Source organism: Pungitius pungitius, chromosome 3 (genome assembly GCF_949316345.1).
Source record: "Pungitius pungitius chromosome 3, fPunPun2.1, whole genome shotgun sequence".
Taxonomy (NCBI): Eukaryota; Metazoa; Chordata; class Actinopteri; order Perciformes; family Gasterosteidae; genus Pungitius; species Pungitius pungitius.
In genome coordinates, this window is record NC_084902.1 from 14,351,553 (window position 1) to 14,376,751 (window position 25,199).

The 25,199-nt window shown below is 45.4% G+C and overlaps 1 protein-coding gene across 1 annotated transcript; it reads left to right on the forward strand.

Annotated features, from left to right (window-relative positions):
• The first annotated feature begins 1,597 nt into the window (after positions 1 to 1,597).
• On the forward strand, positions 1,598 to 23,670 carry foxo1a (forkhead box O1 a). The gene is made up of 3 exons (XM_037460060.2): positions 1,598 to 2,728; positions 18,863 to 19,054; positions 19,411 to 23,670. The coding sequence occupies exons 1-3, from the start codon at positions 2,060 to 2,062 to the stop codon at positions 20,623 to 20,625; spliced, it is 2,076 nt and encodes a 691-aa protein (XP_037315957.2). The 5' UTR covers positions 1,598 to 2,059; the 3' UTR covers positions 20,626 to 23,670.
• The last annotated feature ends 1,529 nt before the right edge of the window (positions 23,671 to 25,199 follow it).

The window sequence follows — 25,199 nt, forward strand, 5'->3', positions numbered from 1 at the left end:
AGCAATTTTCAAAGCACCATATAATGTCAATAGCATACTTCTAAATTGTGATTCTTCAGTTATTTAGTGTATCTCCTCATCGTGCAAATAGATGTCGCATGTGGTAATGACTAAGGACATTCAGCATGTCCCTGCTCTGTTTTGTTTTGTTTTGTCGGCACGCCCTAAGCCCATGCACGGTCACATGACGACGATTCCACCAACCGAATTCACAGGGCTGTGTAGACCTGTGGTTTGGATTTTCAGTTCAGAAAAAAGGCAAAACATTTGAATGACTAAAAGTAACTATGTATCTATATAAAAAACAATGTATAAAACTTGATTTTGGGATGTGGAGGCATGATGATCACCATGCTGTCAACCTGAAAGTTGAAGCTCTTTAGCTTCCGTGGCATCACCTCTGGCACTGTGGCACTCAGAGATACGTTTGAATGAAAAGTGCGTTACAATTAAATTGCACTATTATGAGTTTTCTTTTCACACACACGCACAATTGCAGACACTTCACATCTATATGACAAATGATACCGAATCATTGTAGGTGTTGAATGAATAGTTGCATCTGTAGGCCTATTATTTGTGGCTTCCTCGAGTAGACGCAACTCGTGGTGCGCTGGTGCGTTCCTTTACGCCCGGGAGGAGCGACTTGTTGCAACCCCTCATTGGATTTCAAGAGACGTTGCTGAGAAAGCGGAAGTATTGTGTGCCATTAAACTCATTGGATTGACATTGCCCTGGGTTTCTGGCATACTTGGTTTGATCGAGATGATGTTGTAGCCATATGGAACAATTTAATGACCATTCGATCATTGGAAAGTACAAGTAGGCCTACTTTAAGCCGATTAAAATAAGAGGAAAAATGAACGTATTTAATTTCTTAACATTTTATTTGATAGCTGATACGTTACAGCGCAGAGAAGCTGGTGAACAAATGGAACAAAAAACGCTCAGGGGATTAGAGGAAGAAAACGTGTCTTTTTGGTGATTTTTTGTCAGGCTGACATATTTAAAAAAGGGTAAAGCGGAAGAGATTATACACCCGCAGTGTCTGGTTGTTATACTTCATAATTGCCACGAGATGTCGATAAAGTCCATAGTGGGCGCAGGGCGTCCAAACAGCTTCTAGTCCAACAAACCACCGCGGAGGATTACACCATCCGAGAGACGGAAACTGTTTGGTTCAATCCTTTTTATTAGAGGTGTCACTCTTCTCTTGTGTAGCTCTATCGGAGTATTTTTATAACTTTTCAAAACACATTTCTGTGTTTCTATCAGGCTGTGCAGAGTTGGTGTGAGTATTTTCAGTATGTTTTGATAAGCACCCCACCATATATGTGCACTATATCCCTTTTTCTAAAACGTGATATTTGATTATAGGTTCTTTAAACGCTTCTTTTTAACACCACTTGTTACTGAGGAATGTGGGTTGCGTGGATATAATCTTTCTCTGGGTAAGGGTTTGGGATTGTCAGAAGTCAAATACCGGCGGCTGGGTGGGGGGGGGGTGATAGAGAGAGTGACACGGTTGATATAAACTTTTTTTTTTTTAATTCTTTTTTTGGTGCCCAGATTAGACGTCGACTAGACGAAAGAATGAAAACAAGGACGATTTTGTTTTATACAACACTTTCGAGGCCATTCATTGGCGCTCTTCTGGTGTCAATCAAACGTGGGCGGTGTCAGCTGACAAATGATACTTCCAGTAAATCCTCACATGCTGTACAACACAGAGAGTCAACAGGCTGTGCGCGCGGAACATCACTACTACGGCACAACAAAAACAAAGCAGCGGGTCCACACACTTTGCTCTCCGCCGGAAAGGGATTCTTAAAAGTATACTTTTTGTTATTCTTCTAACCGTTTTTGTTGTCGTTTTCTTACCCCGGCTTGGGATGTGACTTTCAGCCCAGACTTTGCGCCCAGGCGGAGCACAGCCTTTCCCGGACACATCGGTCTTGCTCGCACACTTCTAAGGCCAAAGTTACGACTTTCTGAGCGGCAAAAAAGGTTCGTCACACTTACATGACATTTTAACACTCGCCTCCGTCACCTCTCGACCATGGCGGAAGCGGCCCAGCAGCCACACCTGGTGGAAATCGACCCGGATTTCGAGCCCCTGTCGCGGCCCCGGTCGTGCACTTGGCCTTTGCCCCGGCCGGAGTTCATCAACCCGGGCGACTCCAACACGTCCTCGCCGGTGCCTTCCGTGAAGCAGGAGCCCACCGGCAACGACTTCATCAACAACCTGAGCCTGCTGGAGGAGACCGAGGACTTCACGGAGCAGAAGCCCGTGATCCTGTGCGCCGACTTCCAGTGTCGGGAGGACTGCGTCCACCAGCGACCTCCACAGCAGCAGCAGCAGCAGCAGCAGCAGCAGCAGCAACATCACCACCATCATCCCCAGCAGCAGCAGCAGCAGAACCCCAACCCGCAACTATCGCATCAGCAGCAGCAGCAGCAGCAGCAGCAGCAGGTGTCTCTGCTCTCCTCCCCGGCGGGCTCGTCGTCCCCGTCGGCCGCGGCCGCAGCGGCCGCCGCTGCCCAGCGGAAGAGCAGCTCCTCCCGGCGAAACGCATGGGGGAATATGTCATATGCAGACCTCATAACCAAAGCCATCGAGAGCTCTCCGGAGAACCGACTAACTCTGTCTCAGATCTACGACTGGATGGTGAAGAGCGTGCCTTATTTCAAGGACAAGGGTGACAGCAACAGCTCCGCGGGCTGGAAGGTACGTTTGTTTTTCTCGTTAGTGAACTTCTATCCGGGAGAAACAGAGTGTGCGCGCGGGTGTGTGTGTGTGTGTGTGTGCGGGTGTGTGTGGGTGGGGTGGTGGAAGTTCAATGGCTTCAGTCCGATAAAGCAGTTCTAGTAGACTACAAAGTTTTCCACCTGTGGCTTGCGGTTCGCACAGGGTTCGCTGTGTTTTTTTGTTTTTTTTTAATCTCCTGTGCTGCCACAGCAATGCTGTCTTGCAGAGTGTAATACTTTAAGTATGGTGACAATTATTTTGGATCCGATTTATGTATCGTTTATCTCCATCATGAATGGCTGTCACGGACACGATGCTCCTGCAGGGAATTTGCGTCCCCCCCCCCCCCACACACACACACACACATTTTCTCCATTGACAAAAGTTCCTGCGTCAATATTTTAGTGTCTCTTGCGTTGTTTAGAATTTGCTCCCCAGTCTTGTGAAACCAGCCCCCCCCTCCACCCCCCACCCCCCACCCTCTCCAATTGTGATCCATCCAGTTCATGGCAATTCAGTAAACTGGCCAATTGCTACCATGACCTTCGACAGTCATCTGACTTCTTCCTGCAGTATGTGCTTTGTATGAGTCTGCTGACACAACAGGGGTTTTTCTTCTTTCTCTCTCTCTGTCTCTGTCTCTGCCTTATGCCTTATTGCTTCCCTCAACGTGCTTTTCAGAAATGCTGTTGAGTTCTGGCCTGGCGTGTTTTGAGACAGCTGTCCCCTCTCAGCTGCTGATATTTTGAAAAATCGTGGTCAATTTTAAGGCTAAATCGTGTGTGCCTTGAATGAACTGCGTTTGGACGTTCATGTCGTAAAGGAGATACCAGGACGATTGTCCTGGAAGTCGTCCAAAACATTACACAAGAGAGGACTTCAGATTTCTGATGTGGTGTGGCAGGCCCTCCCACTGAACAGTATTGAAGGGCGTGAACCGTTCCGTTGGAGACACATTCTTTCAGTGGTGTTTGACAATAAATGAATAACCAGTGAGGAAATCATATTGAGCCGGTAGTCACACATTGATAGATTTATTGTGGCTTCCCTCTGTTGTAGATTGTCTGGGTTGGCAATGAATTATAAAGCGTTTTTTTTTTTGTGTACCCTTGTCGCAGCAGCCTTCCATGTTTGAGTCTTGTGCTCATCGTTATAATGTTGATTGAATCACACAGATAGAAACAGTAAAATCCTTCAGTTACTACTTTTGCCGTATACTGATTTTCTATGTAAAAAAAGTTGACAAGTGCAGTTGTCAGGAACGCTTTATTACATATTCATTAACCCGCATTGTTTAGTAAGCCACAAAACTTGTGTTGGGCTGTCTAATGCAGTCCCGTCAATCAAATTATATGGGAGTGGAAAAAAAAGTATGGTGCAACATGCACAAGCATGTAAAGCCAGAATTGGGCAAACTATATTGTGCAAGGAGATACATTGTACGGCCACCTATTCATCATATACGGCATCTATCCTACGCTATGGCTGCATTTGTGTGTCCCTTTGTGTACTTTTCACCAATACTGTGTCGCTTGTCCAAACTCGCACACCGCTTTGCTTGAAAAGAGCAAAGACATACTAAAAAACCCCAAATGAAGAGTGCTGCATGCATGCGTGGAAACCTCCACGCGGGCCAGTGGATACTTTGTTTTTGAGTTTGTAGAAGTTAAGAGGGCTCCGAATGAGTCATCCAGTCGTTAGTAGTCGTTAGTAGTTGTTACACGGGAGTCCGGCATTATTGCATCCGATAGTCGATCATTTACATTTTGCAAAGCGTGCAGCAGCAGAGTTACGGTGAGAAAGACTCATTTATGTACCTAAATAAACAGAAGTCTCTCAGTGCCGCTCGCTCCATTTAACAGTTATTGTGCGAATGGCGGCTCGGGGAGGGAGGGGGTGGGGGGGGGGGGAGGGGGGTGGTGCCGCCGCCGCCGCCTGGGCTCACCGCTTGTCCTGCCATGTTGGGGGTGTAGACTGAGTAATGCTGTGGGAAAAGCAAAGTGCCATTCACTGCTGCGAGGGGAGTTATTCAGGGAGCTCCCCTCGGTTCCACACAGGGGGGCTCTCACACATTGTCCTTTCAGAGCGCTTTTACTTATGAGCCCTGAGAGGTGCTGAGGAAGATGACAATATCAAATGGGACTTTTGTGGCCTCCCCTGTGTTTTTTATGTTGTAGTGCTGTTTCTTCTCCAAAGGCCCTCGGGTGTAAATATGAATTGGCGAACAGTTCGATTCATTAATCATTTGACTGCGGCACGGTGACTGAAACATGGAAATATGCAAATCGCGTGTCAGACCTCATTCATACGACAGCCGCTAAATATTAAAACAAAAGTACACATAGCAATGGTCACACAACCTTTCGATGTTAACCCCGTAGAGCCTCAAGAGAGAATATATACGAAGCCGAATGAGAACTATGTTTTGTCGTTAGTGGAAATATTGAGTGTAAAGTGAAATTCCTGGTGGCTTCTTTGGTGCTGAAGGACGATGATCCCGATGACACAAACCGCAAACCCAAACGTTTTGTCTCACTCGGCCAAAACGGCGGTGCAACGACGACACCCCGCAAACATTGATTGAAAACCGTTTTGTGCTCTGTCCGCGCTTGTCTTGCGAGAGCGATCTCTATCTGAACAGATGGGGCTCTCGTAAAGGGAACAGGCTGAAGCGCGCACAAAGTTCTTCATTAATCTGTGATTAAGGCTGTCTGCTGTGTAATTGTTTTGAGGCCGAGCTTGTTTTATCCACGCTGCTGATCCTCCACAGTCGGTCGGTCGTGTCCGCGCTGAGTCACGGCAGCCTCCACACTCCTCGGGCCGTCTGCGAAAGTGTGAATTTTGAGGACAGCTGTGCCAGGTGGGACCAGCATGGAGAAGCTCTGCGAAGGGACTGGACACTGGGCCGGGCTCACGATGCCATCCAACAGGAAGAAGAACAGATGGCACAAGTGATGCATCAACAAACCCCTCTGCAGAGCTAGCTATTCATATTTTAATAAAGCCTCGTTCACATTTTTTAAATATTAATTTCACACCATCAAATGTGTGTTATGACAAATAGTGTTTCAGGACTTTAGCACACACACACCTAGCACAATCTTACAGTACAATATATGTAGTACGCACACATCCTCGCATCTAAAAATCTGTTATTTTTTCGTATTTTGCCACCACGTATACGTCACCGCGGGTTAAAGATTTGGTTTCCGCCAGTGGAGCTGCGTGACTTGGATGCTCTTTGATGTCAATATCGAGATCAATTCGGTACACGGCGCTCTCTTTACCTGAAATTCCTCGACCTACGCTGGTAAACACTCCCACGGATCTGCAAAGAAACTGCAGACAAACACTGGGCTACGAACAGACCGTACGGGTGACACCGCGGCCACTGCCACTAAAATGCACCCATCGACTCCAGAGCCACCAGGTCTAAAGGTAAACACTGGCATCGCCAGCAATGCATGGATCCCACGGAGGTCACTGGTTAAATGAATCAGAATTAAAGTTGGATTTCATTTGTTGCTTCATCCGCTGTTGATCATCACTGCAATGTAAACACGTTTAGTCCCCCCTCCCCCTCCCCCCTCCGCCATTAAACCTAACCATACAGTATGGCTTAAAGAAATGGGAGAAAGCACAGAGTACTTTATCACCCACCACACAGACTGTGTCTTGCTCTGGGTCCAAAAGTGTATTAGTAGGACAGAGAGCTGGATAGAACAGCAGCACTCCTGTTTCTACTGGTTCAACACACACACACACACACCCACACACCTCTCACCCCCCCTGAGGCAGTCGAGGAGTCCAACCTTGGCATTGCCCCAAGACATGAGGGGCAGCTGTGTTTCTCAGGCAAAGAGCTGGAGGACCTCTCCTCACCCTCCTCCCCTTTTTCCTGCCGGCTCCGCCTGCCTGCGCACAAAAGGCGGGCACACTTAATATTGTGAGGGGTTTCTGCCCCCCCGCCACTCCGCCCGTCCACCCCCATAGGTCAAATCCCAAAGAAGCAAACCCCTTGGACATCAGAGAAAATATTAAAAGAGAACCTGAAAAGTAAGAGAGGGAGACAGCAGGACGCTTTCAGACTGGGTGACACTTGTTAGGAGTTGCATAACAAGACGTTTACTGGAATCTGGGAGCCGCAGGCCAAAGTCTGGTGCCACTGGTTAGTCAGCGGAACTGTGAGGCACTGTGTTAGAGATATGTGGGACGCTTGTATCCTGTGTGTATGTGTGTGCACATAACCTGGGCCTCATAATTAAAGCCCTGCAGCTGGCGGATGCACAGACACGATGGCAGACAGACAGACAGACAGACAGACAGACAGACAGACAGACAGACAGACAGACAGACAGACAGACAGACAGGCCGATACACGGAACATTCCTGGACGGGCTTTTATATATATATTTTTTATTATGGCGCGAAATTCTGACTTTCCTTCTTTATATCGGTTTGTGCTTTCATATGGGAAATATCCATAGGTGGCACACCATTGGTGGTAAATTGATAAATCTTAACTTTAGTCTTCGATATACAGAGGAATGCACTGGTGATTATTCTCACTATTTGACATATTGGTTGTGTGTGCCTTTAATTGACCAATTGTATCATATAATCTCAAATGCCAAAGGAAATGCCCAGCGTAAGTTAAAAAAAATGGAAGGTGACCTTTAAATTTCAAACTTAAAGACAACTTAAAGACAATTCACTTTCTAATGATACAAAACCAATACATGTCTCACATTTAAAAAGAACCAGTGAGAGCGTGTAATTAATGAATTACATTATAAAAATGTTATCCCAATTCAGAAACAGTTTATTTGACTAATTGATTGAACACGAGTAGATGCACCTGTGTCAGGTGCCTTTGGCTCAGCGTAGTGTGGAAACGATAAGTGAAAAATACTGTCATGTTCCAGGTGATGTAACTGTGCTCATCCACCCTGATTGGATTAGGCAACAGTTTGGAACTAGAGATTATTTCACAACCACATGTTGTCCTTCCGTCCTGCTCCCCATCTGTTTAACTGTCGCTTACAGACTCCCTCTAGTCTCTCAGTTCTCCTCCCAGGAAAAACATTTTAGGATATTAATGACTTAAAACCCAACGGATCGAAATAAAGAAAGCGGTATAGGTGTCTGCGTGTGGTACATGTTTGTTTTGTGGATCCAGCTGTTCTCTGGCTACGAATTTTCCTCATTGTTTCTATAGCGGCTGAGTCCAGAAGGCCATAGGAGGAAGCCACTTGGCAATGACAGAAGCCGTGAGTAACACTTACCACACACAGGGGATTATGTCTGGCAGTCTGTCTGAGTTCAAGAGGCTTCACAAGTTCAGATTAAGTTGGGTCATTCGTCTGTTCGCCAGACTTCACGCAAAACGATTTTCACCTCTCAAATGTAAAGACGTCTTGCGTTGAATGAGGAATCATTTCATTTCTGTTGCTCCACACAACAGAACGGCCACATGTGCAGGGGTTTGATGATGGTTATTGATGTTCCAGGTGGTCTGCCATACAGTTGTTGTTTTTTCCTGCAGCAAGAGCTCTCTGGCTGCACCGATCTGAACCAGCGACGACACATTCAGAACACAACCGTCTCTACGTTTGTTTGAATGTTGTGCGATAAGTTGATGTGCTTTGCACTGCCAAATACACAACGTTTTTGAGTTAAATTACATATTTTGTAATTAAGTAATTCTCAAAAAACCATGACTGCTTAGTCTACTGAGCGGAGGAGTAATAGTAATAGTAATATTTTCCGTAGGGTTAGTGCCACAGTTAGTGCTAAAACTACTTACTTTAAACTTGGTAACAACCGTGGAAAATCCCTTGCAAAGTGCTCCTTTCTTTCAGTGAATTCAAATAAATCCCTGTGTATACAGTGTCTCCACCCACCTCAGACACTGGCATTACACAAACCCACAGTCACCCTACCAGCGTTTGGTTTTGTCAGTTCTTTTTCTGGCTGCGAACCAAAGGACAGATCCTTGAGGGAGTCGGGAGTCAGGTATCTGCACAGAGGAAATAAAGCAATATACAAAAAAAAAAGATTGCAACAGAGCGTAGCGCCTCATTCACAGGAAAGGTGCCCACGCATGCTGCTTGACTCTCAAGTACAAAAAAAAAAGAGTGGACATCCAGCGGCGTGGTCGAGTAAACAGTCTTTTTAGGGTGAGTCAGATTGTTTTGGTTTTTTCCCAGTGCGCGTTTGGTAGTAGCAGGACGGGAGCACGTGACTCTCTGTTTTGGCCGAGGCTTTGGTCACATCACGGCAAGTTGTTTAGCAGAATAATGCTGTTGCTCTGTCTGCCACCACAACTTCTCATTGGTTCGGGAACATTTGGAAAATTCTCCTGTGGGTTAGCTGGAAGACCTCGGCGGTGTTTTTACAGTGCGGGAAGAGGAACTGTGGATTTTGGCTAATTTCACCATTTAGACCAAAAGGGAAAGCCCTCAACGCTCCTGTGCCCATGAAACACGTGGTGTCCTATCAGTCTCTCAAAGCGCCTGTGTTCACGTGAGGGGGGGGCGTGAGTAGAGCAGCCCTTCTCTTTTTTTACGGGACGGCTCACTGCCGAGGGCCCCAAACCACAGGCATTACCCGGACCCACATTGTTGTGCAATTCCCTAAGGCGATTAAGCGCGGTGCCTGTCAGACTGGCCTTGGCATTATCACACAATCTCACATGCATTCAGGCATGTGTGATTGTGTTCACATAGGTGAACGCTCACAGGAGCTCTGTAGCTGACCGCCATGGGTCGGGATCTGACCGTTCATTTGGAGTTAGAAGTGGCGTCATTACGTGGGCGTCAGAAAGCAGGTTACCCGCTGCCGTTGTCCCAGTGAATAATCGTCCTTTTCAAGGTCACATTGTGTTAAAGCGTAACCGCCCTCAGGAGTGTTCACCTTAGGTATGCACAAATGAAACAGCAATGCAGCTCTATTGTCTGTGTTTGTAAAGCGATGACGTAGCGCTTCTAAAAAAGAAACGCCTAATGGGGAGAGGAGAGGTTAGCAGCAGTTTCATTTCACAGTAGCTTCCACTGGCACAAAATCACGACCAAGATTGAGTCACTATTTTTCAAGGAATGGCGGGACGTCCTGATCTTGTTAGCATTAGCATTATCTTGTCAGGCTGATGACTAAAGTGGATTTGTCCTGAAAGTATTTACGTATGCACGTGGTACTGGCATCTTTAGTTTCCATTAAGGATTCCTGTGTTTGATTCAAGGTATTGCAGCAGATTCAGTCGGGCTGATTATCAGACGTCCCACACAGGGAATGATTTTTTTCTGTTGATGAATCATTCATCTCTTTTTGACTGGAAAATGAAAATGAATTTTGATCGGGTTTTGCCGGTGTGTTAAGAATATTGAACCATTATTTTCAATGTTTCCAAAGACAATGTAACTTGGACACATAGTAGTGGGATAAAATAAGGTCTTCTATGCCAATTTTTTTCTTTTCCTCCAACTCCTCTTCTAACCTTGAGAGATGCAAATTTCAGTCCATAGCTGACAGGAAATGGGTGCTATGAAACAAGGGCAACGTACACAGTACCAGGGCGGTGATGCTTTGAGTAGAGGAAACGAGAGCGTGACGCCAGATTCTGTCGCTTCCTTCTCTTCCAGTGTTTCCTTTACTTTTTTTTCTCCATTCTTCCGCTAAGATTAACGCAGGGCTGGGCAGTAGTAGTGGCACCAGTAAGAAGTAGATGCTGGAGTGAGGCTTTGGTTTGCTCATGAAGCTCCCACCCTCACCTTCACTGGTGCTAGGTTGATAATGGCCCTTCGGACGGGGAGGCCAAGTCCAGGTCTCTGTACTGTATGTTTATTTATATATGTAAATATATATATATATAGATATCTATATATAGATACATATTGTGTTGTGTCACTGTTATTTCCTTTTCATAATGAGCCGGAAGAAAAAAACAACAAACAATATCTTCTTTTCTCAAAAGAAGGTTATTTGTAGCACACAATGAGTCTTTCTAGTTTTACAGCAAAGTGCATTGCAATCCAACATGCAGCCTCAACAGGAGAGTTAAAAGGAAAGGAAGAAAACCTTAGGAGGAATAAAGGCTGCTGAAGATTTTTTTGTGGACTCATTTACACCTTTTAAAGGTTTGAATTTGGCGACATTTCTGTTGTCCAACAGGAGCTGTGTAAGAGCCGCCCTGTTTTATGAAACAACCCATATTAAACCAGAGTGAGTGGTTGTTTTTTTCGCTTTTACTTATTACTAATATTGTTGGTGAACTGCTTTCAAAACAGTTTCCAAGTGCACATATTTACTTCAGCTACTACAGAGTAATAAAACAACACAAAAAGACTCAACTCTTAACCATTAGACATATATTGTTGGAATCAACGTTCCAATATTTCCATTAAAACAGCTCGGGGATATCCCCGTGTTGGCCAGGTTAAAAAGGGGTAGCAGGCTTATAAATATTACCCTCCCTCCCTCCTGCGGTGGGTCTTTGCCTATGGATGCAGGCCTCCGCACCGGCCCCCAGCAGCGGACCATACACTGCGTCTTTATCCAGGTGTAGCAGGCAGCGGCCCCCGGCCCAGCCGCTCTGCTGATCTGAGGCAAAAATATATCCCCGCTCCACAGACACAGCTCTGTGCATTTACAGGCTCACATTGTGTTGCACATAGCAACACATGCGCATATTTCAGCATGGCCCGCTTGGCCAGCACAACCCGGTGCCTGTGCGCACACATGAGCGGTGTGCTGCTCAAATCTGAGTCAGGAAATCAGTGAGCACAACGGAGAGCTCTGCATGCAAACACCAGTTCACGCGCTGCCGCAACATGTTCCGAAAAGTATCGTGTTATATTATATATATTGTTATAAACGGCTAATGAACAGTGTCAGTTCTTCTTTCTGGACCTTTGCAGTTTGTTTAATCAATACAACTCTTTGAATACATTGTTTTTCATATAGCTTTGAATAAAGGTTTTTTATAAACTTCTCACACATCTGAAATGGTCATTTAAAGTGTCTGCATTAAAAGCAGTGGAAGCTTTCAATAATTTGTATCAATCAATTTTGACAGTTTACTTTGTAACACAAACTTGAGTTGTCATGACAACATGATGTGATCACGGTAGCAGTGGATAATGGATGCTATGTAATTATCACCAAGCTGTGTGGGGGACAATAGAGTTCACAGTCAAATGGAAATGCCACATGCAAATATTTCAGTGGACTAAAATAGAAATTTGATTCATGTTAGCTTTTTGAGCTAAAAACCATTAGTTAGATATTAGTCTGCTGGATCAACTTTTAGATCTTCATTTCCTTAGAATTGTTTGTTGGCCCCTTCGTCTCCTTTTCGAAATGACTTTGCGAAATGAAAGGGGGAACAGTCTGGTTTTAAGGTTTACAGCCAATAAACACCATACATTCTGCCTCCCTCTTGCTTAACTGTGTTGTTTAAAGTTTTTTATACTTACTTGCTCATTCAGCTAAGCTTTCTTCCGGAGGAAATTGTCCAAATGTCAAATCTTGGGAAAAAAAACAGAGAAACTGGCAGATAATTCATTATTCTCTCACCAGGTTCTGTTTGTTTAGATCCATAATGGGGTCATAAGTGGGGAAGTGTTTCTAAGATGTACAGAAATCCGCTGGAAAAGCATTACCTGGACAAGCCCCCCCCCCCCTCTTTCCTTCTTCCTCTTGTTTTGCTCAGTCAGACTACAGAGTTTTGATTAGGAAGTACTGGCTCTTGAACCCACGCTTTGCTTCAGCCAGTCGCCCTGCACCGCACTAACCAGGGTCTCATTCTGCAGCGTTTTTTGCATAGAAACCCGAGGCATCAATGGGATCAGTATCAGGACTAGCCAGCTCTTCCTGTGCGGATACAATGCAGCAGGAAGTTTGCTAATAGCCCTTCTACCACGCCACTTGTGTCACACTATGACACGGCGGTGAAAGACCCTGGCGCGCCAGTTGCCTTGCTGCTTCTCACCTTGTGCACAGAACCACTCACTGGCCACTCATTTATCATTTGTCTGCAGCGTCTGTGAGACCGATCGATCTTGAGCTGAACCAATCATCATCCGCTCGAGCTTCCAAGTTTAGCCTATCGTGCGTGTTGGTGGGGAGGGCCCTTGGTTCCACTCGGATTCTTGCGGAGGATTGTGAAGAAGAGATCCTGCCAAAACACTGTCAGTAAATACATTTGCAGACAGATTTGCTTCTGCATGACTTGTGTTTCCTGCTTTTCCATCTGTGCTATTTCATGGCTCGTGTAACTCAGCATCTCACGATGACCATTCTGAAGAGGTACTTTCTTGGAAGTCACAGCCTGCTGGTTTGGCTCATAGAAGCCTAAAGTGAATTTAAGGAGATTCACACTGAGCGCCCTGTGTCCAGGCCGCCACTCTTGACTCTATTTGCCAAATTGAATAATTGGATGTTGACGTCAGTGGGCGAGAAGGAACCCTTTTTTGCTGCAACATGAGTGTGAGATCAGCTGTGTACGTGCATGATGTCCCAGAGGAGCACGTGAAAAGGACAAGGGTGGAATAGAATGCTGGAAAGGGGGCGGGATGCAGGGTGAGCACGGAGATGATCTATTTCTGCTTCGAACCATGTCCTAGGGTCAGTTTCCATTTTTATTGCGGCACTGCTTTTAAAAACAGAAGCTGTGGCCGAACAGACTTATTTTTATATCACTGTGAACAGTGACACATTTTTCAGTGTGTTGCTCGATTGCTGCGCAGCATTAATGACAGCAGTCGTTTCCTTTTCTACGGACTGTTTCAATGAAACCGACGGTATAAATCCGTTTTTTTTCAAAAGAGCTTTACATTTCCTGCGCGGTGCTTTTTATTTCCACTGCCTTTTATGATTATTGATGTATTGACTTTAGTAAATAGGTCAGTGTTTTATCTCTGGTCGGTTCAGTATTGGAGCGGATGATAACTTATCAAACTGCAAACACATGAAGTCATTGAGGTCTATTCAGATCGCCTTGTGAATGTGGTAATGTGTATGTATGTGTGTGTTTGTGTGTTAGAGAAAGAGACAGCCAGATATTTATCTAAAAAGGTGTGACGATCAACATGCCCGGACTGTAATAGTCTCCTTTCATTCTCAATAAAAAAACAATAAATTGGCTGTGGGTAATGGCTGTAAAGCTGTACCAGGTCAGACAAACTATTTCCCCAGTGACTACATATCTTATGACTCAGCAAAATAAGGGGAAAGTTAGCTGCAGACACTTGTAAATCATGTCATTTGATCTTGAATTGTAATAAATCCCCCACCTCGTTAAATAACCAGAAAGAAATTTACCCCACAAACCATTATGGATGATTCATCGCAGTTTCAGATCATTTGTTCTTGAAAGCTTTCCAAATATTATCTAGTATCCTTAGCCAAGACCAAGTGACGCTAGAAAAATAGCAATTAGTTCTCGCTTGTGTTTGTATTGCTCTTTCCCTGACTGCGGGGGTTTTCCCTCTCATCAGCCTCCACCCAGTTCACCACAGTGCACCACCTTTAGCGCACCTGACATCATAACCTGTTGGAGTCAGTTGCAATGGATGACAGATGACTGAGTGTGTCTGACACCAAGGGCAAAAACTTGCCGCTGAGTGACTCTCCCGATGGCTTTGTGACCCCAGTGAGTGGTACCCCCCCCCCCCCCCATCACTTGTCGCCTCAGCAGCTCACCTGAAGCTCTGCGCTCAGCCACATGCTGCTGTCAAGCTGCTGAGCTGGTGTCGGGCTAATAACGGGTTTACGTGTTTTCTCTCCCAACCGCATCGCTCAAACTCAGCCAGGCTCAGCACAAGGCTCCAGACATGACCAAGCTACAGATTTGGGGGCCCTTCATTTGGCGGTTACACTGTATAGGTCGCCCTCTTCATAGACATTACACAGAAAATAGCTAGTTACAGGGCAGGAAGACACCTACTTTTTTAAAAATAGGTGAAAAGGCTTGTTCAGGGCAGCCCCATTTTACTAATGAGTTCACGAGAAATAGCGCAGCGAAACCACATTCTTATTTCACTTTCATCGGTTCCATATCTCAGGTACATATGTATGTGAAACTTCTCAGTGAACTGCTAGCGTGCAAGCTCCTATCTACCGCTCGCTTCAAGTCAGTGAGGAAGTTGCACTGCTGCAGATGCTTTATAACTGTAGCTGTATGGGCTTTGCAGCTGAGGTTTCACTTGTGGCTTGCTTTATTCAAAGCAGCCCTGTAAGTGGGCTGTGTTCCTTTTTGCCGGGGATTTTTTTTCAATCAGCGAGTTGACATTTGAGCAGCTCTGAGAGCGTCAGCACCTCGGACAGTGTACCAGCGTCTGTCTGGCCCACTGCTTCCAGGTCACTGCAGGTGCTTTGCTTCTGTCTGCAGGAGAAGAAAGAGAGCACAGGGGAGGAGCGGAGAAGAAAATGAAAGTCAAGGAGAGGAGATAAGGTGGGAAGAAAATAATCAGAATCAGGAGAGAGGAGAGGACAAAGAGGGAAACATAATAAGGAAATATAACAGTCGGAAGGAGGTGACAGAACTTAATGAAAGAAGTAGGGATGAAGAGAGAGAAGGAAACAAGATAATGAAAGGAAACGAAAGGACAAAGGAGGGAAGATAATTCAAGAGAGGAGATGAGAGGAGGTAGGAATAAAGTGAGAACAAACAAGGCAGGAAGGAGAGAAGATGAGAGGAAGGAAAGGAGTCAAGGACTAAAGAGAAGGAGACGGGGAGAGGGCGATGCACTGAACACTGTGGCCTTTCAGTGCTGCTGCCAGTAAGGGAGTTCAAGCCAGCACAGTGTGTTCTTTACAGATGCATGCTCACTCTGTCACACACAACCCTTTTTTCTCTATTTCTCAAATAGCCTACCCTCAAAACACACACACACACACACACACACACACACACACACACAACCCAGACGTCTTTACTGCAGCCACTGAGTCATGACGCATCTAGCCATGTCATTCTGTTCCAGCAGTCACACGACAAAGTGAACATTACTTTTCATATAGTGTGGCACCAGGGATTAAGCGTGCTTTGAAACATGAACTCTATTGCCATGTTGGTTGGGGGGAAAGGGAGGGGTGGGGTGAGGTGGGGGGGTTTGAGGACAGGGGGGGTGCGGGCAAAGTTAAATGCGTGCTGTCCACTGCTCACGGCGCTGTGGCTTCACATTCCATGCCTTTTTCTCCGCCTCATGACCGCCGCGCTTCCTGTGAGACAGGAAGTGAGCTCTGTTTCCTGTCACAGTGCTCTTTCATGTGGTCACTTCCTCGTGTTTTGCCAGCGCCGCTCTGTTCACTCACAGCACAGAGGTGTGCCTTGCGGTGGCCTCAGGCAGATTATTTTAGTTTATTGCTTATTATCTCTGGATACACGAACTAGCCTTCAGAGATAACATCAAGTTGCTACCGGTTGTCAAATGATTAAATTCCTCAGTGCAACAATAAGGGTTTTTATTTACATTACTGTACAATAATTGCACGCAACATTATACTTTTTTTTTATCCTTTGGCAAGCTACTTGCTCTTCATGCAATCTTTTATTTCTGTTCCATAACAGTGGGAAGAAACACAAATACTTATGTGATGGGAGGGTGTTATTCTTTTTTTTTTTTTCAAACAACACAAGATAGGTCCTTCCTCGTGCAACGGTAATCGGAGTTCAGTTCTGTGAAACTGTGAGTTTTGTAACCTTGCCGAGGAATGTTGATTGTGATGGCTGCCTGGCTGGGAATCCTGCCGTTACTGTTTCCTAAGAGATACTAACAAGTTGGCTCTGATTAAGATTGAACTTTGCACACGGTGATTAGCTGGAATGTTAAGATTCCTGTGTATTCCAGAGATAAATCAGTGTCACATACAGTCCCTGAATCCCCCCCCAAAAAAAACTTTTAGACTTTTAATTTGTAAAAAAAAAATGCAAAAACAGTTTCATACATTTGTCCAGTCGCGTGTTTGCGTCATCGAGTGTACTATGACCGTGTGTTCATGTGCGAGGGTTCTTCCCGAATCCCTTTCTTCAAACCATAATAACACAGGCTACATTGAGGAGAGCAACAGAATCAAAACCGTACCACGCTGCTGTTTGTCGTTCTGCCAATGCACTAAAACTATGAGCTCTCTCTCACAAACCCACACACACACACACACACACACACACACACACACATTGAGAGACGAGCCTTTTCCATTGGCCCCACCAAACACCCTCAGCCACATTCCCCACACGGCACACCAAGTTCTGCCGAGTTCTGGTATTTCCCATCAGAGGAGTTTATGACCCCTCACGTGTACATCAAGACTTTTGAACTGGTTTTACAATGTCCTCATCAAAGCTCACAGGGTATTGACTCCGACATCGGCCAAAACAGAAAAACCAGAGGCTCCAGAGGGGAGACTTTGGCTGTGAGTTTCCCCTTCCTGTCATCAGGAAGATATAAGGCCATGGAAAGGAATGGCCCGCTACCAGAATGGACTCTTGGACATTTTGTCAGCGATGTGCATAGCGAGGAGTGGGCAGAGAAGCATTTGATAGGCTAATCAGGCCAAGGCGGCTCGCGTCGCTCAGATAGGGCAAACCGGCTAGTGGAGACTACCGGCCGAGGCGGTTCATTCATTTGTGATGTGTGATGGGCCGGTGTTCATGCGAGCTGATATAATAGAGAGTGAGGTGGCTGGAATGGAAGATACTAGTATTCGATAAGGCAGATTTGTCAAACAATTGTGTTCATTGTTTTTAGAGGGAGACTTTTTTTACTCATGGAGGTCAGTTTATGTATCACGAGGAGCCTTACTCAAGCAATTGTGTCTTTGAGGGCTCAGGAGGGAGTTTTCCAAAGTTTGAGAAAATAACACCGATGATGTCCTAATGACGTCATGTCACTTTGGAATAGTGATTTACAACTGATACCTTTTGTTACAAACTGAGGTTTTGTTTTGTTTTGTTTGTAAATTACAGGAAATGCCCAAAAGACGATCTTGTTCTCGCAATGTTCTCAAATGTGTCTTTTGCAAGTCTAACACCTTTTGAGGCCATGGAAAACCTTTGTTTATACGTTTCATATTTTTGTGTAATTTACAAATCATCAGATACTAATGAAACGATATGTATCAACAGTGAAAACGTTTGGATGGAGTGGGGCGATATTTTGGAGACGGTAGAGATGAGGCAGAGCACAGATGAAGGCCGAGCTGAGGGCAGACTGTGAACCAGATGTGAAGCGGTGACTCACAGCAGGAACAGGCCGGATGACGTTAGCCACCATGCACGCTAAGCTCTTCATGAGTGTCTGTGTGTCCGGAGTTCCAAAACAACAGGCTTTACGTATGCACAGTAATGGCTGGCCAAGGCTTCTTACTTCATGTTGTGGCCCGGACACCAAACGATATGGAGCCAAAGAGCGTAAATTATCCTCCGGTCACTTGAGTAACCTTTTGGACGGATTGAGCGTTTAGAAATCCTAACAGGACCAAAAACAAATAAAGTGTCCCAGTACAGCAGTGGATCCAATAAAGTGGAACAGAAATGGAGTTTGCGGTTAGCTTAGCAGACGTTTGCCCAATATTCTGGCTCTTGTTTGCAGTGTTTTAATACTGCTTCAGTAGCTTCCTGCACAAAAATGAGTTTTTCCACTGTGGGTGTCACTAAGCAACGTTGGAGCGCGGCATTAATGTGTCGGTTTCCTCCATTTGATTCTGTGCTGGTTCGGACAAAACACAAACTCAGGTGGAAGTTGATACAATGGTGTTTTAAAATGGACCCCTCGGTTTTTGTGAAGGAAATAATTGTGTGTGTGTGTGCGTGTGTGTGTGTGGGAGGGGGTGGAGAGGGAGGGGTGTGTGTTTGTGTGTGCACATGCGTGTCTTTGAATTGCACGCGGTGGTAGATTGTTGAGTGACCTTAAAACGCTTGCTTTTCTCTTCTGGAGGCCAGCTGTCGAGACAGGTGTGTTTCTATAAAACAAGCACCTGTGCGAATGGATTTGCACTTGTACGCTAAAGGGGAATGGAGATGTTTTGGGAAAAGGGCAAGCACACATGTGTTGTCTACTTTTGCATTTGCCTGCCTCTCACGCAGCCTCCCTCTTTCTACTTCTCCCCCAGAACTCCATCAGGCACAACCTGTCGCTGCACAGCCGCTTCATCCGCGTCCAAAACGAGGGCACGGGGAAGAGTTCGTGGTGGATGCTTAATCCGGAGGGCGGCAAGAGCGGCAAGTCCCCGCGACGCAGGGCGGCCTCCATGGACAACAACAGCAAGTTCACCAAGAGCAGAGGCAGAGCAGCTAAGAAAAAGGTAAATAAAAATTGCACGGCTAAAGGTGTTTTAACTCCATACTAGCTTCATAAGCTAATCGTATATTGGTCACTTCGTGGTCTTGATGTTAAATTACAGTTGAGTACAATCATCTGGTATTATTAGCATAGTAGAGTTAAAGGAAATTTACTTTTGTCTTATGTCTTTAAACATTACTGTAAAGGCTGATTGAAAAGAGTTTGTGTGAGATTTGATCAAAACGGTTTTTAACAAGAATGCTTATTCTCCTCACTAACCCCTTTCTTGTATTGCCAACAGTATCTGCCTAAAACATATGTTGCACTGACTGGGTCTGGCACGTACAGCACACTGTGAATCTCCTTGTCTCCCCACAGCTGTCCCTGCAAGGCGGCCCTGACGGAGGGGCAGACAGCCCGGGTTCCTACTCCAAGTGGCCTGGCAGCCCCAACTCCCACAGCAACGATGACTTTGACGCGTGGAACAGCTTCCGGCCTCGGACCAGCTCCAACGCCAGCACTCTGAGCGGCCGGCTCTCGCCCTTCATGCCCGAAGACGACCTCGGGGAGGCCGACGTGCACATGGGCTACCCGGGGGCTCCCGGGGCAAAGATGACAGCCACCCTGCCCAGTCTCACAGAGATGACAGGCTCTCTGCGACACGGTTCTGAGAACGTCATGGAGAACCTTTTGGACAACCTGAACTTGCTCTCGCCCAACAACCCCCAGGTCGGGGGACGCGCGACGACCCCCGGCTCCTCCCAGTCCTCTCCGTCTCCTATGATGCAGCCGAGCCCCGGGTACCCCGCCTACAGCTCTCCGAGCATGGGCGCGCCGCCTCAGCAGGAGTACCTGAAGTGCGTGTATGGCCAGGCAGGGATGAACACCCTGTCGTCCATGCCGCTGCAGACACTGGCGGAGAGCAAGCCCAGCTTCGGGCCCGGTATGGGCCAGTACAGCTGCCCCGCGGGTCTTCTGAAGGAGCTGCTGACATCGGACACAGACCAGCACGGCGAGCTCATGCCGTCGGTGGACACGGTGCCGTCCCAGTCCGGCGGCGTCTGCATGCTGCCGCCGTACAGCGGCAGCCAGCATGCGGCGGCCAAACTCATGGGCGGAGGGAACGCCCACCCGCACGCCCTCGCTCACACTCACCTGCGCAACGTCCACGGCCAGGCCCCGGTCACGTCCCCGGCCATGAGCGGCCGCTTGCTCATGTCGCTGAGCCACAACGGGGGGCACAGCGGGGGCCACAACGGGGGGCCCGCGCGTTTGCCTGCAGTCAAAAGCCCCATGCAGATGGCGTACGGCCTCTCCAGCCACCTCAGTGCAGGAGGCATGCCTGGTGGCTTCTGCCCTCTCAACACCAACGGATACGGCCGGCCAGGCCTGCAGCAGCCCTTGCACCCGGAGAAGCTGCCCAGCGACTTGGACGACATGTCCATCGAGAAGTTTGAGTTTGACATGGAGACGGTCCTTCACGACACTCTGATGGACGGGGACTCCCTGGACTTCAACTTTGAGCCAATCATGACCCAACAAGGTTTTTCCCATGGAGTGAAGAGCACTACGCACAGCTGGGTGTCAGGGTAGAAGCTGTACTGCTGTTGCTGTTTGGTAAAAAAAAAAAAAAAAAAACACACACAATCAGAACTCATTTGAGACAAAAAAGTGTCTCTTTGGATCCTCAAGCCAACTGCAACACCTGCAGTCCATGTACCATCCACCCACGGGTTCAAAAACACCTTTTCGGGAACACTTCAGCAGACTGAGACTGGTCATGATGAGCTGAGGACGCATCTCCATTAGAACCCCTGAACTGGTGGAGATTCAATTTGAATCATCTTTGAAATATCAAATAATTTGTACAAACTAAGTGCCAAACAATTTGCCTTAACTAAGAGACAAACGGAATCACATCTGTCTGGTTTACTTTTGCAAGTGACACTGCCAACTACATCGCATCATCATCAGCAGCAGCAGCAGCAGCAGCAGCACAATCTCTAGAGGTGCGCCAACTCAGACCATGATGTTTACCGTGTGTCCACAATCAACATGTTTGTATGTACAGTGTAGTGATAATTGATTACCACTACGGAAGCATTATGAAGGTAATCTGGCTCATGGGTTCGTGAACTGACATTATGTAAAGTGAGAGACTTCTCAAGGGATCCTCGGATCATGTTACATGGTAACTCACTTTGTTATTGCCTGACATGTACATAGCGCCATCATACAGGTTGTAAAATCAGGCCTCTTAGCGTATTTTCTAAGACTGTAAATAGTGTTTACAGAGCGGAAGCAAAGGTCGAGGCAGCAGAAGTGAGCCCACGCCGTAAACTGGATCCGATTCTTTTGAGACACACGTCAAGTGGACAAATCTGTGCTTTAGGTTGTTCTTCTCAATCAGGCTGTAAAATTGTAACCCATGTTCTGATTTCTTGTACATACATTAAGAATGTATTTTAAAATGATGTAGTAGATGTTTACTGGATTTAGTATATATTTGAGACCTAAATTATTTGTGGTTAATATAGATTTATTCTAGTGCATAACCAGCACTCAGACGTCAGAACTGTTCTGAGTAATTTCTCACTCTGAACCTTAATACCACAGGGGCCTATTTATTGTGCCTAAACAAAGGACATCTCGACTGCAGGCTTGAAGGGTTTTTTATTGAAAATGTCTACGGTCCAGTAGATACTCAAATACAGCTGTCATGAAGAAAAGTACAGTAAATACTTGATTTAAAGTTCCCTGCTTCCCCTTTTTTTCTTCAGAAGTCAAGAAGATACGAGTGACTGTAGATCTTTATGTTTAGGTTTTCCTCAACGTTTTCGCAGCTATGTGAATATTAAGAGGTCACAGGTTGGTGGATGAAAGATATTCTGTGCTGCTGTTATTTTCACATGGAGGCTGAGTATTTAAGAAGCCTGTCCACTGTATGGTTTTCGACTTTTCTTTTTTTTTTCTTTGTTTCGCACCGTTAGTGTGACTACTTGACCATGAAATCTTTTTGTCCAAATTGAATCGTCTGATGCTGTCGGTAGAATCAGCTTTTTTCGCTTTTAATGAGACTCACTCTGCCCCTTCTACCTCTACCCATCTTCAAGTCCAATATTCAATAACATAAGTTTTACATCTGAATTAATAGATTTCTATCTATCTTCTCAATAATAAGTCGATTTCAATTTGCCCCTGAAACGCGCCACTAAGTGTTAAGTATTTTATCTAGCATGTATATCAGCATTCTCTGTCTCGCTTTTCCCACTTGTTGCCGTACTAACAATGAGCTTGTCGGCCTGTCAGTGACTTATTATACAGACTCACAAATAGTGTACATATTTGTGGTCACCTTTGCGAGAAGAGTGTGTGTCCATGAACACGAGTACTTCTGATGAAGTGGACTGTTTTTGGTGGCTGGATGACCAGTTTAGAGATTTAAAAAAGTAATCGGCTTATTCTACTTAAATGTTGATTGCATTATTTACCCAGAAAACATAATATCGGTGTGGGTCTGATCATGTGTTGTAAAAGGGCTCGGAGCATGCAAGCGTTTACTTCCACGTTGTCAAACCAGGGGGAATGCCCTTTAATTAGTTTGGGTGTTTGGTGTGTGTGTGTGTGGGGGGGGGAGGGGGGGGGGCGTGCATACTCCAGATCAGTAATGCCACATGGTCTGACACCACACGTCATTTTGCTACTAAATCCAGGGAGTTGGGCAGGTTTAAGAAGAGTAAAATAGGATTCTTGACATTTCAAAAGGCCGTTAAAGAAGCTGCTGTTTGGCTTCGGTGCCGGGTGTTTCCTTTTCTTACCCAAATATGCCATACATATGGCAGATGTACTTTAGCCAAATTTGCCTTTGAAGTCAAAGTGATACATTACATATGTTCAGAATGAAATATGTTTGTGCCGGTCACTTGAGTCAGGATAAACTGTAAAGAATCCATATATCCAGTCAAACAGGATTCACTCTAAAAGTAAACGAGCTGTACTAAGTAAATTATATCTCTACATTTTTAAATGATTGAATCTATGCATTGTATTCCTTAATTTTATGTTGCTATTTTCCTTTTCATTGAACTTATGACAGAGATATTTTATTGTAACATAGCGCTGTGAGATATTATGGTGTTGTTGTTGTCAAACCTATATGTTCCAGATAGTTATATGGGATAAAAATGAAGTTTATTTAGAGAATAGATGATGCAGTGATTAATATGCTACGCTTTTGTTAACTGACAATGTTGTATTTCTTGTATTTAGCTACAGTTTTTAGAAAATAGCATCAAAAAGCAAATTGCTGAAAAAAATGTTAAGACATGTTGAATTTTTAAAACGGAAAACACAATATCTAGTCTGTCAGAGAAGTCCTACTCAGAATGCAGTTTGTGGACCAATTTTTGTAATTTTCTGAGTAGAAAGATATTGCACTTTTACTTACTGTTATGATTAAGTGATCCTCTTAACAAGAGGAAGAATTCCCATTACATATTTTAAAATGAAAATCTGTTACATTGAATTCATATACAGGAATAAATTGGAATTTTGCTGTGTGATTTGCAATCAATACAAATATGTAACTTGTTCAATATTAATGTATTACGACCTGAATAAATGTTCTTCTGTGTTAAAGATGTGTCACATGTGTCATTCAACCAAAACATGATAATGACAAAAATGACAAATTTATCAGTTAAGCAAAGTAGGTCTACTACCCTTTTTAAATAAATGGCTGCTGGCAAGAGCTCTGGGCATCGTAACATTATTCACCAATACTATTACTATTACTGCTGATTCCTAAGGAAGCAGTGAGTCACTGATTCACTGGTATATCTCTTCTTTAGCACTAAATATTGTAATATACAAGCCGGGGAATTGCTTTGCAAGAGATGATTGTGTGAGGTTGTCTGGCCTAAGGTCACGTTTCCATCCAAACTAATGAGCCAACTGACATTTTCAGGTTAAAGTGACTCATGTAGTGTTACAACACCTATAGTACCTAACAAGACGTTGATTCAAGTTGCACAAGGTTAATGCGCAAAGTCTAGTGTAGATTTTTATACAGTGTAATATTAGTTGTGCCTGGAGAAGAAAAAACAAAGGAAACAGCCAAAAGCTTTATACAGTACAGCAAACCACACTAAAAGTTTGCACAGAGGAAAATAGTTAGTCTTTCACACAGTTTCTACACTGGAATTGACAGTAAAGTAGGCATTGTTACATACATAACCCTAGAACAGAAGGATCAAGTTGCGTAAAGGGGCTTGAATTATAAAGACAAAAAACGATCTACTTATGTGCTGCCCTCCCAGTTCTGGCGTCTCACTGCTTCCCTGCAATGATTACTCCTGGCTTTTCCTTACAACCACATTCCACACAATGCACCCCCTACCACTGAACCCAGTCACCCTTAGACGGCAAACTGCAGAGTCTCCCTGGCCCCCGTCTCTTTGACTTTGAGTTGAGGGTAAAAGATAACCTTTAACTAGGCAAGCCACTGGGGACAAGTCCCATGAAAAGAACGCTGGCTAAGAAGAAGAAGTCGCATGCACGAGTCTTTGCCTCACTTTAAAATCCTAATAAGCATGAAGGTACCGTTGCTGAAACGAATCGCGTCCTAGAAACTGCTTGGAAGGCTGAAAGTGGCACCCTGTATGTTCACCTCCCCTCCCCCCTCGTCGATGGGAAAGAAGTAGTGTTTGCATTTCTTTACAGTGCACAGCAATGTGGGCCAAAGTTATGGTGTCAGAGCAAAGTAGGAGGGAGAGGAAGAGGGGGGTGGGTGGGTGGGTGGGGGGGGGGGGGCAGAGAGGACGTTTGTGAGCACATAGCTGAGGAATTTGGGTGCGGACTCCTGCCAAAGGCATATGCGATCCTTATGTTCCCCTGGGTGCTTAGACTGCCGGGGCCATTTCAGGACACAAGCGGAGCGAGAACACAGTAATCGGTCATTGGGTTCACTCTCTTTGCTGCATCTGACAACAACGTGGGGACATCTGATGAATCTATAGGCGTGCACATTTTTGCTCTTTACATTACATTACATGTCATTTAGCTGACGCTTTTATTCAAAGCGACGTACAATAAGTGCATTTCCACATAGAGATACAAACCCTCTTCTTCTCTTCTAAAGGTAAACGTTTTTATGGCTAAGCGGTGAA

Excerpts from the sequence above, each read along its gene's own strand:
- foxo1a (XM_037460060.2), top strand. The coding sequence starts at position 2,060 with ATGGCGGAAGCGGCCCAGCAGCCACACCTGGTGGAAATCGACCCGGAT. Across the intron at positions 2,729-18,862 it reads ACAGCTCCGCGGGCTGGAAG|AACTCCATCAGGCACAACCT; the intron begins GTACGTTTGTTT and ends CTTCTCCCCCAG. Across the intron at positions 19,055-19,410 it reads GCAGAGCAGCTAAGAAAAAG|CTGTCCCTGCAAGGCGGCCC; the intron begins GTAAATAAAAAT and ends GTCTCCCCACAG.